Source organism: Dendrobium catenatum, unplaced genomic scaffold (assembly GCF_001605985.2).
Source record: "Dendrobium catenatum unplaced genomic scaffold, ASM160598v2 original_scaffold_71536, whole genome shotgun sequence".
Taxonomy (NCBI): domain Eukaryota; kingdom Viridiplantae; phylum Streptophyta; class Magnoliopsida; order Asparagales; family Orchidaceae; genus Dendrobium; species Dendrobium catenatum.
In genome coordinates, this window is record NW_021389983.1 from 688007 (window position 1) to 703056 (window position 15050).

Consider the following 15050-nt stretch of genomic DNA (forward strand, 5'->3'; position numbering starts at 1 on the left):
AAAAGAGAGAGATATCCCAAAACCCAAGCTTCCACTCTGCAGTCTGCACACAAACAAATACGGATGCTTTTGGCGCCGCCGCCGCCGCGTCCAAGCGGCGTCGTTCTCCTCTGCTTCCTCTGTTGTCGCGTCCTTGTCGGCTTGCAAATCCTCGTCCACACTACCTCCATATTCTCCAGTCCCCTTAGGCTGCGGATTCATCCCTTCCCTCTCTTCTGTCGCTCTCACCCTCGGTTTCCACCCGCAACCATGTGTCTCTCCTGCCGATGAACAGTCCGAGATGGCGAAGCTCACCCAGGTCTCTCTCTCTCTCTCTGTTTCTCCTTACATTCGAGTTGATTTGTTTTATGGATTGTAATAGCTGTTTTTTAGGCTTGAATTTTCGTTTTGTAATCTTAGTTTTGTAGATTGAATATGATCTGGTTGTTGAGAAATCTATAAAGACAGTGGTGAAGGGAAGGGAAGGGCTTATTGATGTTTTGTTGTTTTCAAACGATGCAGAGTAGCTACTTGAAGATAGGAGGGGAGGGGAGGGGAGGGGAGGGGAGTAGAGTGTAATTTTTCAGGCAATTTTTATCAACCAGTTGAAATGGGGAAGAAGATAAGGGAAATTTCCATGGAGATTCCTATGGTTTGGTTCATTGGCAAATAAGGATAATGTTTTTTTAGCTTCTGTGAAATGGTGTCCAAGTTTTTTTTTTAATAGAAAATAACATTTGAGAGCTTTAATACTTTATTATTATTTTGGGCAAGTTTGGTGGGGAAGCATAGAAATTGAGAGAAATTATTCTGTACGGCATCCAGACGGGAAAACTATCCCGACTGTGAATATACATACTGTGTGTACACTGATTTGATCTCAGTATATTGTCTATAAATATGTACACAGTATAATACACTCACATATCCGGACGGTTTTTCCCATTTGAATGTCGACATAATAATTTTCTCATAAATTGGAGGGTTAGATTACAAGACATTGATCATAAGTTCACACTTCTAAGATTTTATTACTAAGTTAGTTAATTCTATTCTTATTATATTAATTAATGCATTTAATAATACAATTAATAGTTTTCTAATAACTAGATGCCCACAAAGATAACCAAAATAAGAAAATATTTGATGAAAAATGGGACAAACAAATTTATTTTGCAGTTAGATAAACTTAGTTTGATTATTTTTTAAGGGTCTATTTGGATGGCTGTAGCTTTTTGTAAAAGTGATTATATGCTATTATGCAGAAAATAATTTTTTTTTTAAAATATGTTGTAAAAGGTAGCTTACTAGCATTGAATTTTTTTTTTTTAAGTAGCAAATAGAAATAAGGTTGTGATATGAAAAATAAAATAGTAAAAAAGTTTATCCCAAACATACCCTAAAATGAGGAGGATTTAGAAAGTGTTTAAGAATATTCAAGATAACCAGATAAATTTTTTTTGAATTTATTTTATATTTTTCATAATTAATGCTAATATTCTAACTATTAATAAAAATATTAAATACTTGAAAAAAGAAACAAATAATTTTGAAAGTGTCTAAGATATTTTGAGATGAAGTTTGAAGTGAAAACCACACATGCATGATGCCATTAGTGCATGAATTCGATTTTTCATATTTATTCAATTTTCTATAAATTAAAAATAAGGTTTTTCAAATTGAAAATTGAAACTATGCAAGATGATTTTTGGAAATCATTGTAAATGCACTCAATGACTTGTAATATTAATTTTAAGAACCCTAAATTTATAAGGCTATTTAAGGTATTTTTATATATTTAATTATTAAAAAATAAAATTTTTTAATTATGATAAATATGAAATCACTCTTAAGTAATTCCAAAAAAATTAAAGAATGCTTAAAACAAAACTTAAACCTAAGGGATACATGCCTAGGCTATGGACCTACCCAAGGTTAAAATAGTAATTTAATATCAAGTGGATTTGCATTTCAGAAAAAAATGACCACCTTGAAAAATTTCAAAGATATGTACACTATGTTAATGAACATCACCAAATTTTTTCTGAGTTTTTTTAATTTATTTAAATGAGTCTAAAATAAAAATAAGAAAAAATCATTATTTTTAAATCATTTTCAACAAAACATCATCAAGCTTAAATATAATAATAAAAGTCATATTAAGAGTCAAAAACTCATTTAAATATAATAAGAAAAGTCATTTCTAATACTTTATAACTAAGCCTTTTTTAGGCGTACCTCTATCTTTTTAAACATAGGCTAGATCTAATACATCTACTGTCCTAACTAGGTCATCAGAAGGCCGACGTTTTATGTGATCAAACCATCTAAAGGTGATTCTTTGTATCTTATATGTCACTAGAGATACTTCGACTAGTCATGTATATAATCGTTTCACATTCCGTCTTTAAGTTTAAAGTCATCATCCATCTGAGTATACTCATTCTATAAACCCTAACTTAATTTTTTACTTCTCTTTTATGGCCAACATTCTATGTCATAAAGCATTACAGGTCTCAGAACCATCTTATGGAATGTCCCTTAAGTTTGAGGGTACTTCTCTATCACGCAACAAGCCTGATGCATTCCTTCACTTCGACCATCCAACTTGAGTTCTATTGATAATATTTAGACTCCAAAGTTGACCATAATTTAAGTTTTCTTTAAGCTCCTCTTATAGTCTTATCAATAAGGGGTATATCCTTAATGATATAAACTTGCCTTTCAAAATGTATCTTATCAACACTCCATCTTTCAACATGTACTATTCTTTCAACGCCCATCTCTCTCTCTTCTCCTCACTTTGCCATGCATCCGAATGGGGTGAAGATGGTGCTTGTGATTGTTACACATGCACCTTCCCCTTTCGTTGCTCATGTTATTCATAGTCCATTTCACTTCTTAGATGTTAGGTTTGAGTATTGAGGTTTCTATGTCACTACCTTACTGATGGCCATGCTGGATTGAGTGCTAACCCTGGAGGAACATTTCAACACATGTTATGGTTGAGTTCAGATAGGAAAGTAGAAGTGTTGTAACCCTGAAGGAGAGAACAGAGTTCATCTATTTCTATCAACGAAATTGTTGACTTCTTACATTCAATTGGTGATGGACCTGACGACAAAAATCTCGACGACTTACAAGCTCTTTGAATCATCATTATCAAGTGATTTTTTTAGTTAGAGCAAGTTCATTATGAGATACCTGGTTATGAGTTGGGCTCTTCATCAGCATTTTTTTATTAGATCTTTTCTTTAAAGTTTTTTTTGGGGGTGAGTGAGATAAACTTGCCTTTGTGTTAGGGCTGTCAAAATTGGGTCATGGGTTGGGTTTGGGTCCAACCCGAAATTGACCCGACACTGTTCAACTCGACCTGAACCCAACCCGTTTTTGCAAACGGGTCGGTTTCCTGAACCCGAACCCGACCCGCTTCGGGTCCGGGTCAACCCGAACCCGACCCGATTCAGTATATTTTATTAAATTTTTTATTTAATTCAATTTATTTAAATCAAAATCAAATTAAGGTAAGATTTACTTCAATTAATTTAAAATAAATCAAGATTAATTTAATTTGGGCAATAATGTTAATAATTTTTTGAAATATCATTTACTTATTTCAATAAAAATCATTAAAACCCTCCTAAATTAATTAAAAATGGTCAACCGGGTTGATTTCGGGTTTTCGGGTCAACCGCCAACCCGACCCGATTTTACAAACGGGTTGAAATCCCTAACCCGTAAACCCGACCCGGTTCGGTTCGGGTTAACCCGAACCCGAAATTTTCGGGTCGTGTTCGAGTCAGGTTTTCGGGTCGGGTCAAATATTGACAGGTCTATTTTGTGTATAGCCCTTTGTAAAACAATCAAAATTTGCTATTTGTTGTAAATTTATCGTTAATTTAACATGACAAGTTATCTATTTGTGTATGTGATTACTTTATTTTGTTTTTTTTTTGTTTGCTTGTCGAGTGTGAATTGAATTTTTTTGGTAATGATGAAGAAAAAGATATGTGAGATTCTAATCATTCATGACAAATGCGACACTTACCTCAAAAATTCAAGTTCTTTTTTTCTCAATATAAGTATAATATACCTCTAACCTTCTTTAAGGCTCTATTTTTATCATTCTTTTCTTTCTCATCTCTTTTCTCTCTCGCTCTGTTAACCTAGCTAGTTACGAATGTGATTAGGGTGTCAGCCATAGATAACTTTACAACCAACATACTTTTAGGTGAGACTGAAATTGACAAGGGTTGTAAAGCTACATTATAAGGTTTTAATTGAAGGGCGAAATCCTGCCAACAAATGATTATATATATATATATATATATATATATATATTGAAGTAAAAGCATGTAAATGAGGATTTTAAATGGAGCATAAGGTTTGTTTGATACGGTTTTCTTATTGCTTCTTAAACAATTTTTTAGTACATAAATTACAAATTATTTTTATTTTTAAAAAACTGTCCAAAAAAACCTAAACCAGAGTTAAAGTCCTAAGGAGTTGAATATTAAAAAATGAGAATTATTTAAAATGTTACCAAAAAAATAATAAAATTGGGGTGCAATATACTAAATCAAATAAAATAGAGTGGCATATATTTTTTGTGCATTTTGATCGCTGAACACACTGAAATTGGTTGCTAGTTGCATGTATACTGAAGTTGATGGACTAAGGATCTATTTGGTGATAGATTTTTCAATTTTTTTTTTTTACTTTTCTGATTGTTGCTGCATTGCCTTTGGCTATTAGTTTAAGATTTTTTTAATGATAAAAAATAAATTTTATAAATCAGATTTTTAAAATGTGAAAGCCAGAAAAAAAATAATATCATTATTTTTAAAATATTTTATTTAAAAATATGATTTTATTTTGTTTTTCATCTTTTTTTTCCTTTAAATCCTGGATTTAATTGAAATTAATAGTACGAGGATTTGACCAAAGAAGCGCGTGAAAGGGGTGAAAAATGCGTTATCGCAATGAGCTCTTTAACAGGAACAACATTGGTCGTCGAAGGGGGCGAAGAAGCTTCCTTCACACGAAAGAGATGAAGAAATATTTTCAACTTTGCATGAAGTGGGTGAAGGCGAAGTAGCTACGCATTTTCCTACCAAATGTAACATATTAATTAAAAGATATATCTTAAACTTGAGTGATCTTAATCAATCTAATTAGTATTAAAAAGTTTTTTTAGTTAAATTAATATTTCATTAGTTTAATAATGTTACTAATAGTAATTAATTAAAAATAATATATAATATATACAATAAGTATAATTTAGTTAATCTGATTAGTATTAATAAAAAATACTTTTAAATCAAATATATATTTCATTAATTTAATAATTTTTAATTATAATTAATTGAAATAATATATAATAAATATGATTCAAATATAATTTGATTTTTTTTCATTGTAATTATGTATTATTTATTAATTTAATCATTAATAATAATAATTATTAAAATTTTAGTTGAACTAACATACCTTAAAATCTGAAATAAATATTCAATTAATTTATCAAAATTTAATCATATATAATTCTCTATGTATTATATAAATATAAGTTTAATACTTAATTTTTTCAAAATTTAATATTCAATTAATCAGATTTATTAAATTCTACTTAAATTAAAGTTTTATTTAGAACATTTTAATAAGTTCCCAAATATTTTTTTAATAAAGTTTTTTAATTAAAAATTTATATGTAAAAAATAATTTAAAAATAATAAAAAAGATTATATATATATATATATATATATATATATATAAACTTAAATCAGGCATCCAAACAGCCCTTGAACTTTTATTAATAAGAAAAAGCTGCAGAATTACCTTATATCGTTAGTCAGCTGGTTTTACCGACCCTCATCGAATATCAAAATCCCGGAGGCAGGGCGGCTGATGCGGCGGGAAGAACAAAGTGAGCGACTGTGAGAAATCGTCATGGAAATAGGGGGTAAAATTCAGAGCTGGGCGCCAAATCTTCCAAAGGTTTGCCTAGCAACTGCTCTTCTACCCTTCCTAATTTCTCCCCTTCCACCCTCAAAATCTTTAATTTTCCAAATTACAATGATTGCAAGGCTTTGATTTTTTGAAAAATCTTTTCTGGAACAACATGCGATTTCTCTGTTAACTCTTCTGCTTTTCTGAGACCTAGATCTTTGGTAAAAATATATTCTTTTCTGCTTTTTTTTTTCGTCGTGTTCTCAATGTCTTTTTTCATGTATTCGATGAATTTCCTTATTGGCAACCATGGCATTCTTTGATTGATGTCTAAAAGTGGTGTTTCGAGACCTGCAGTTCATGGTCAACGTGCTATAATTGGCCAGAACAAGTTTGTCCGACTCTGAAATTTGTATCTTAGGGCTGATGGCACGATGAAAGACAGATTTTGGTCTTAAATTTAGTCGATCTAGTGGTCTACTGTGATAATTCCTTACTTCTATTCAGTGTATTGAGAAGTGCCATGAAAGTGTTGAACGAGATTCTCTGGTTCACGCTCCATTTTTTTTTTCTTGGTTCACGCTCCATGTTATGAAGCCATGCAAGCAGCTTACTGTACGAATTCTTAGCTTAGAGCTTTAAAACATGTGGGCAATGGTCGAGCCAGAAATTTTGTTCGCGGGGCCTAAATTAAAGTAGGTATGTTTGCCGTCTCATTTGGAAGGTTAGAATATATTAAAATAGCTCAATTTGCCGTCTCATGTAAGATCAAAATTAAGAATGCAAATAACATGACACTTAAAGCTTATAAGACATAAACATCTGCCACGGACAACCTTTGTTTGGGGGCGAGAGAGGAGATAAAGAGAAAACGAAAGTCATGTTTGAGATCGTGACTCACAAGTCACAAGAGAGGAGTAAATGGGAAAACGAAAGTCATGCTTGAGATCGTGACTCACAAGTCACTTTGAAATCATCTCGGCTAGATCTAAGATCAATAGTGCGAGATCTTAAATTTAGAACCATCTCAGCTGGACTTAAAGTCGATGGCGCGAGGTCTTGAATTTAGTCCTGACCAGTTTTAAGATCGACAGCACGAGGGCTTAAATTTTAAAAAAATTTACAATGAAACAATATGCTTGATTAAAACACTTATTCATGTATGCTTATAGTAATTGTATCTTTATATTTTCTCTAAGTTGAATTAATTCCAATGATAGAAATAAAATTTCTTTATTATAAATTGCTTATAAAAATGAATTATATTGCTCTACTTTCAATTCATTTTAATTAGAGAAAAAAATCTATTGTGTTATAAATGAAAGAAAGTGAAATAAATCGGACATATAACAATTATACATGTAATTTATTAAAGGTAATATTATTTGCCTTATATATTGATCAAGGGAAGAGAAAAAGTAATTATTTAATTACTCTTACGTGAACATGCTTCTTGTCTTCTATATTATAAGTGCAGCAATCAGAGAAGAAGAGTAATTACTCACCTGAATCAGTTCTCTTGCCTTATATAATATTAAAGCACTATTATATATGAACCAATCAGGGAAGGGAAGGAAAAAAGGGTAATTATTTAATTAATCTCACGTGAAGAGTTTATGTAAAATAGAGGCAGACAATTGGCGAAAAGTGAAAACCAGAGGACGTGGACGGGAGCCCACAGACGAGAGCAAAGGCTCCTAGTATACGTGGAGAATTTGATATAGCGGAGCCTTTATCTGTAGCTCCTAGTGCTGTAATTTTACTAAAAAATTTTGAGTGATCTACCTATCATTTGCTCATTCCCAACACTATCAGTCCTAGCAATAAAATTTCAAGCCTTGTTCTTATAAATATATAAGATTTCATAGTTACAAAGTACAAATTAGTTGGCCTGTGATTATTTGGTTTCCAATATTTGCAGATGGGAAGTGGAAGCAACACATTTACGGTCGATGACGCACTCATCTCACAAGGGTTTGGGTACTTCCAGGTCCTTGTGCTTGCTTATGCTGGCATGGGTTGGATTTCGGAGGCGACAGAAATGATGCTTCTTTCATTTGTAGGACCTTCTGTACAAGTTCAGTGGAATCTTTCTTCACATGAGGAGAGCTTGATTACTAGTGTTGTGTTTGTGGGCATGCTAATTGGAGCATACTCGTGGGGCGTAGTTTCTGATAACTATGGGCGGAGGCAGGTCCTTTTCTCTTTCTTCAAATACCTCAAACTTCGATATGCTGCTTCCCTATGCTAAATTCTGCTCTTCTTTTGTTTTGTCACTGGTTATCCCTTTGTCTGTTTCATCGTTACTTCAAAACATGTAAGTTAATATGGATAGTCTAAGGCTTCGTCGGTTTCTTATTGCTTCTAAAAGCAGCTTTCTAGTTCAAAATTTTTAATTTTTGAACTAAAAAGTTGCATTTAGAAGAAGTAAGAAAGCCGTTCCAAACGAAGCTTTAATTCTGTTGTTTGACTTTGGATTTATGAATTTCATATGTTCTTGTTAAGTGCTACTTAGGGGTGTCAATTTCGGGTCACGGGTCGGGTTCGGGTCGAACTCGGAACTAACCCAGTACTATTCGGGTCAACCCGAACCCGACCCGTTTTTGTATACGGGTCGGTTTTGCGGATCCGAACCCGACCCGCTTCAGGTTCGGGTCAACCCGACCCGACCCGCTTTGGATTCAACAGCGGCACGCCAGGTTACGCTTTGGCGTTCGGCAGCACATCAGACTCGACCGTGGGACCGTGGGACGCGCGGCGGACACCACCGCGAGACACGCGGCAGACTCGACCGGACTGGGCATTTCGCACTGGCGCTGCTGAACTGGGCAGCTGTATCACGGTGAACTTGACTAGACGCGTCACGTTCTGACGCGTGGCACTCGGCAGCGAGTCGATGCATGCGGGCAGACCGGGCAGCCGGGTCATTTCCGGGTTCCCGGGTCACAATCCGAACCCGACCTATTTTTTCAAATGGGTCGAAAATCTGAACCCGAATCCGACCCGCCAACCCGAACCCGAAATTTTCAGTCGGGTCTAATATTGACACCCCTAGTGCTATCGAAGACGTTAACTTTAAATGAACAACTGGTTGCATTATCTTTGGTAAATCTGTTTTTCTTCTTATTCTTTTCACACTAGCGCTATTCACTGGTTTTATTGGGGAATATTTTGCCCTCTACTTTGCGGACGTAATTCATCTAAATTTATGTTTTAAACCCTTATCTTTAATTTTGCTACCTTAACAATTTTTATATAACATAAAAATTTCTTGTTCTCTCTTTTTTAGTTCGACCATAAATCCATCTTAATGTTCTTTTTTCAATTTTTATAACATAATCATTTTCTCCTTTTTAGCACTCACATCCATCAGATTTTTTTTTTTTTCTGAAATCATTGCACCAGCCTTAAATTTTGTACAAGAAGAATAATAAGCTGCCATTTAAATGTTTATCTAAAATGATCATTCAATATCATCCACAGAGATTGAGTGTGAAAAATTGAATATGCTAGGTTGGTGCGATGATTTCAGAAAAAAAAAATTCTTCCTGTGCAGAATTTAAGGCTTTTTATTATTAACAAAGTCCTTGTTCTGCTTGATTTGCAGCTAATGGAGATCGAATTTTTTTTACGTACATACAACAGAATGGAACTTGAACATGTAATACGATGAACAACACATGATATTAACACATCACTGAACTGGTTCTTCTTTGGCTAGAAAGTAGGCCAGAGCATGCATCATGCACTGTACAAAGCGCAAAAAAATCACGCGCTTCTCCTCTTTGATTTTGTTTTACTGTGTGAACTCCATTTCTTTTGTGGAGCGATGGACAATCACACTTAAAGCATGTGCTTCTTTTTTATGCTTTTAACAATAATGGTATCACCCAAAGAAGACTTGTTCAGAAAATAGAGAGAACTCAGAGATTTCTTATTCTTCATTAGAAATTTAGGCCTCATCTATTCTTATGATTTTTTTTCACCGGAATTGATAATATTTATGGTAGAATTATTTAAATCATGACCAAGTTAACATTTTGGTGAAAACTGTATTAACATAGGGGGCATATGAGTCTACTCTATGAAGACTAGTTGTCCTCTGTATGACGACTATGCTTGAGATAGATTGCACGAAAACCTTTGACATTTGTGATATGTTGAATTCGTTAAGTGTAATTGGATTATCTATGATGCACAAATACGAACATAACACAACATGGACACAGGACACGTCAATTATTGAAAATATTTGACAAGAACACGGGCTGGACTCGATATTATAATTTTTATATTTTCAGAGTAATGTATAGAAATTGAATAAGTAGAATATCAATAATAATTTAGAAATAGTAAGTCATTTAATTAAAATATGTGCTTAAAATGATTAATATTATGATGTTGAGAGTCGGGTGTCGATATTGTGTCATGCATCGGGAGGGGAGCCAATAATGTTATCAAAAGGCAGGCATTTATGTTGTGAAGTGAGCTTCGGGCATCGGTGTTGAGACATCGTCGGCCCTTAATGTCGAGTCGATGTCAGTCGTTGATGTTGAGATGACATTAGAAAAAGTTGATATGTCAAGAGAACGTGTGGGTGTGATTATTGGTGAAGAAATTGCTGGTGTCTAGCGTCAATATCAAGACAACATTAGACTTTAATGTTGAGATGATTTTAAAATATTAATATTGTGACTACATTGAGAGATGGCATTAAGTTAAATGAAAATAGAACTGTTCGGGGAATGGGATATTGAGTATGAGCAATTGATTTGGAGTTATGGAGAGTAAATAAGAAATTTAATTTTTATTTTTTAATTAATAAAAATTTAAAGTACAAAAAATTTCATAAAATATTTAAGACATGTATGTCCAATTTATTTTTAATATATTTTTTAATAAGACACGTTTTCATCACATCCGACATGTGTCAGAGAAGTGTCAAATGGTTGTCGTGTTCAATACGTATCGGACACTATACCTTTTTGAGGAGAAGTATCGGTGCATCATAGAGAATTATAGATTCAGAGCAGATGGAGCATTTTGGGGAGCTGAGGAAGGTGAGTGAATAAGAGGAGGAGAGGGTGGATTTTAACTCCACCTGAATTATTTGCTTTTCTTAGAGGGGAAATTACATCACTGAAAAGGAGGTGAATTTGTATTATGTGAGGGAGACTTCTGGAGATAGAATGAGTTATTTAGTTAAAAAAATTGATGATTAAGTTTTATGGGGACTTAGTTGACTTGTTTTGCCGCAAGAGCATAAGATAAAAAAACCTTGAAAGGGACATTCTTTTTTAAAAAATTGATGTCAAGTTTCTTGCTCTTTTGCTTCAGGATTGGGGAGGTGGGCAGTCGCAGGGTGGAAGGAGTTAGATTGATTGTATGCTTTTTATTAAACAATAAATGTAAGCTATAATTTTTTATTTCTAGTGCAATAGAATTTGTCATAATAATTGTTTTTCGAGCAATGACTTGTACAAAGTTTCTCATAAAGGTTTCTTAGTTTCTCCTTACCTCTGTCACATGATGTGGGTATTTTGCTGGTTAACATTAATGAGGTAAATGGAGGGAAAACATTCTTCTATGATCCAATGCCAACAAATGCAGCTGGAAGATGGTTAATTCTATTTGATTACAGACTTATATCTTCTGTATTTTCTTTAATCACTGATTTTGGCATCAACCGACTTATCAGCTTACATGGAGTTTATTTTATATTTTTTTCTTTTTGTTTTTTAGTGGTGTATGTTATAATGTGTAATTATACTGTGTTTAGTGATGTTGAGATTGTGGGCTCCGAAAATTCAAGCCCCAGTCTCTCCGCACCTTTTTCTATTGACGATGAGAATTTTAACAAATTATGTATAGTGGAGGAAGAGCCCTTTCCACTCTCGCTCCCGAAGTAAGCATCATGTTCGACCCTTTCTTCAAATTGCTCCTATTGTAAATGTTTGGCCGTGGTACTCTTTTTCATATAAGCATTAATTTCCTCCTTCACCTTATCCGGAACATTCGTACAAGGTGCTACATTCTTATGTGAGCCAGATAAGTGTTCCTTCATGCGAGTTACTCCTCCACCACCTTATCACAAAAATTATATTTTAAATACACATATGTCTTCTCGCCTCCTCCTACATCAACTTGCACACTGTATTTCCAAGAAGGGTCATACTGCAATGACATATTTGTTTTTTCCTTACCCCTAACCATGTTTCCTAAAGCACAAATGCAAAATAAAACATAAAAACATAAAATAATAAGCATGAATATGAAATAATATTGTTCAAGAGACAATAATTCACATTTAAAGTCCTCACCCCTTTCTACTCTCCTATAGAATCCAATGTCTCCCAATCAAAGCATGCATTCATGAAGAAGCAGACTAATACTAACAACTATTACTAAAGATGATGAATACAACAATATGCCGGGTTGCCGGGGGTCCAAGGGGTGTTTCCCCTGGCAGGGTTCGACCTAGTGGTACTGAGCATGTACTAGTGGTATTGAGCATGTACTTAGCAGTACCGAGCATGTACCTAGCGGTACCGAGCATGTATATAGTGGTACCGAGCATGTACCTAGCGGTACCGAGCATGTACCTAGCGGTATTGAGCATTTACCTAGCGGTACCGAGCATGTATCTAGCGGTACCGAGCATGTACATAGCGGTACCGAGAACTATGACCCTAACTTTCCTATAAGTTGAAAAATCAAACCCTAAACTTAAAAAAAAAATCCTAAGAACACTTGAAGAAATGATGTAGAGGGGTGGCCAGAAACAAAGAACTCACCGGCAAGAGGCGGCGCAGGTGGGAGAGGCAGCGCCGACTGGAGAGGCGGCGGAAACGTGCGGAAGAGCTGGATCGGGCGTCTGCGTGCTTTCTGGCGGCTTCGATTGACATCTTTGGTTGTTTAAGTGGGTCTTCGGTCGGGTAAGTGGGTATAATGAAGAATTTAAGAGGTTTTTTAAGTAAGTGGGCCCCCATATTAGAGGCGTACGCCTCAAAGAAAATTGCGCAATAATGCTAGTGAGGCGCGCCTCACTCCACCTGAGGCGTACGCCTCATGATGTCTGAGAATTGCCTAGGTTTTGAGGCTATTTTGGAGCAAATTGCGCAAAGGCGCGCCTTGGATTGCACAATTTTAAACTATGATAGTAGTAGCAATTTTAGGGCTTGGAAGTGGGATTTTTAGGGTTTTCATGATTTGAAATTTATCACTGTGTATTTAAAGCTGGTGATGGGGGGGAATGATGACGAGCCCAATTAAGATCCCATAGTTTCGTCATCTTGGATTGTCATGGTCCGTACTCCACTTAGTTAGAGGAGGCAGTCGACCCAATTTGACCAAAGTATTTTTATCGGCAGTCATGGGTTGCGTCGTTCGATTGTACCTTATAGACTTGGGGTAAATGTTTGCCTAAGTGGGTAGATTTGAGTCGACCTTATTGAACAAAAAGCTTTGTGCCTATCAAATATACCTTATGATTCATGAATCAAGAGTTTAGAGTTATTGGTAACATATGAGCTCTAGTCATGACCGTAATTTAATAGTACCATTTGATGATAAAATCACTCGATCAGAGGGCCCCGGTCATAATCGTTTATCTATGGTGTTATTTGGCGGCAAAACAATTAATTAGAGGACACATGTCACGTTTTAACTGGCGAAAGATGGTTTAAGAATGAATTTTAGTGATACATTTGACATGACATTCTTTCTGAATTGAAGTTATACTTAAATTCATCCTCCTCGACAAACGATTGCGGAAAGGTTGATGAATTTATGCTTTAAGTTTTTTTTAGGTGTTTAATTTCATTTCAAAATTTAGATTTTGGTAAATATTAAATTTTGAGTTTTTTTGGAATTTTAGCCCTATAATTATAAATTTTGGCATGTAGGAGCGGCATTTCTTTGAAATTTACGGGGACCCCTCCAGTTGAGATTTATATTCAACGCGACCATCATCTAGGTTTTAGATTATTCAAATTTTATTATCTGAACCTTGTCAACTTTGCCTATTTATTGGTAAAGGATCAGGTTCGATCAGGATTTTTAAGCATTTTGATCATAAGTTCCCATTCAGTTGATATGTACTTTAAACATGACCATCATCAGAGTGATGTTAGAGTTACTTTTAAAAAATATTTGTAGTTTTGCAGGCATTTGGGAAATATTTGGAAATATGGAATCCCCTCCAGTTGAGATTCACTTCCAACACGGTCGTTATTAGGTTGATTTTGAAATCACTTTAAATATTTTTATTTTTGCATTACAATTTGGGGTGGTATAAGGTCTTTCTCCATCTCTCTCTCTCTATTATCTCTCTCTTGTATTCTCTCCCCGCCATCTCTCTAATGAATTGAATGTTTCAAGCGATTTGACGCTTTCAAAACTCACCAAATCGTTTGGTTCATTCAGCACTATGCCAAACTTTTGGCGAATTCGCTCCGCGAGAGAGAGAGAGAGAGAGAGAGAGAGAGAGAGAGAGAGAGAGAGAGATGAAGTCAGTGAAAAAGAAATATCAAGAGGAACAAATAGAGAGAAATGAGAGAGGAAGAGAGTTAAGAGAGATGTCCATATTGGGTGGTCGACAGAGGCTGAGTCGGATGGAGAAGGATGTTGGCTAATGGAGGAGCTTGGACGGTGGTAGGTGATCGACCTTGCTTGAGTGAGGAAGAGGTGAGGGTCGGCTCGTGCGAGAGAGGAGAGAACAAGAGGTCTGTTTAGTGCTAGACTTGGCGTGAGGAGCGTGAGATCGAGAGGTCTAGGCATCTGATTAAGTGAGCAATATAGAAATTGAGTGAAATGAGTGTTCTTTTTGTGTATTAAGGTTTAGCTTTAGGTTATTTACTTATTTACCCTTTTATTTTTGTTTCTATAAATGAAAGGGCAAAATTGTCCTCCTATCTATAGTTGAAAGGATAGATCAAGATTCTAGATATTCAGAATTTTTTTTTTGTATATATATTTAATTATTTTAATTAGATGTGTATGCATATATCTAATTAATTTAAATATAGAGATATTAAACTATTATTTATAAAAATTAATCTAATAATATAAATAAATAAATAAAAATTTATTTTGAATGCATGTGAATTCGTTCGTTGAGATTT

The 15050-nt window shown here is 34.6% G+C and overlaps 1 protein-coding gene across 5 annotated transcripts in view; it reads left to right on the forward strand.

Annotated features, from left to right (window-relative positions):
- The first annotated feature begins 149 nt into the window (after window positions 1-149).
- Window positions 150-15050, forward strand: part of LOC110108966 (organic cation/carnitine transporter 7) — a 34655-nt gene continuing 19754 nt past the window's right edge. For 3 of the 5 annotated variants that reach the window (XR_002304521.2, XR_003699539.1, XM_020839838.2), the window contains exons 1-2: window positions 5797-5976; window positions 7850-8118. Coding sequence is in view for 3 of the 5 variants with exons in the window: in XM_020839838.2 (XP_020695497.1) it covers window positions 5929-5976; window positions 7850-8118 (317 nt within the window). In the remaining 2 variants the exon portion in view is untranslated. Of the gene's footprint in view, window positions 299-5796; window positions 5977-7849; window positions 8123-15050 lie in introns of those variants that run through there. The other 2 variants (XM_028691792.1, XM_028691793.1) reach the window with 2 other exon arrangements.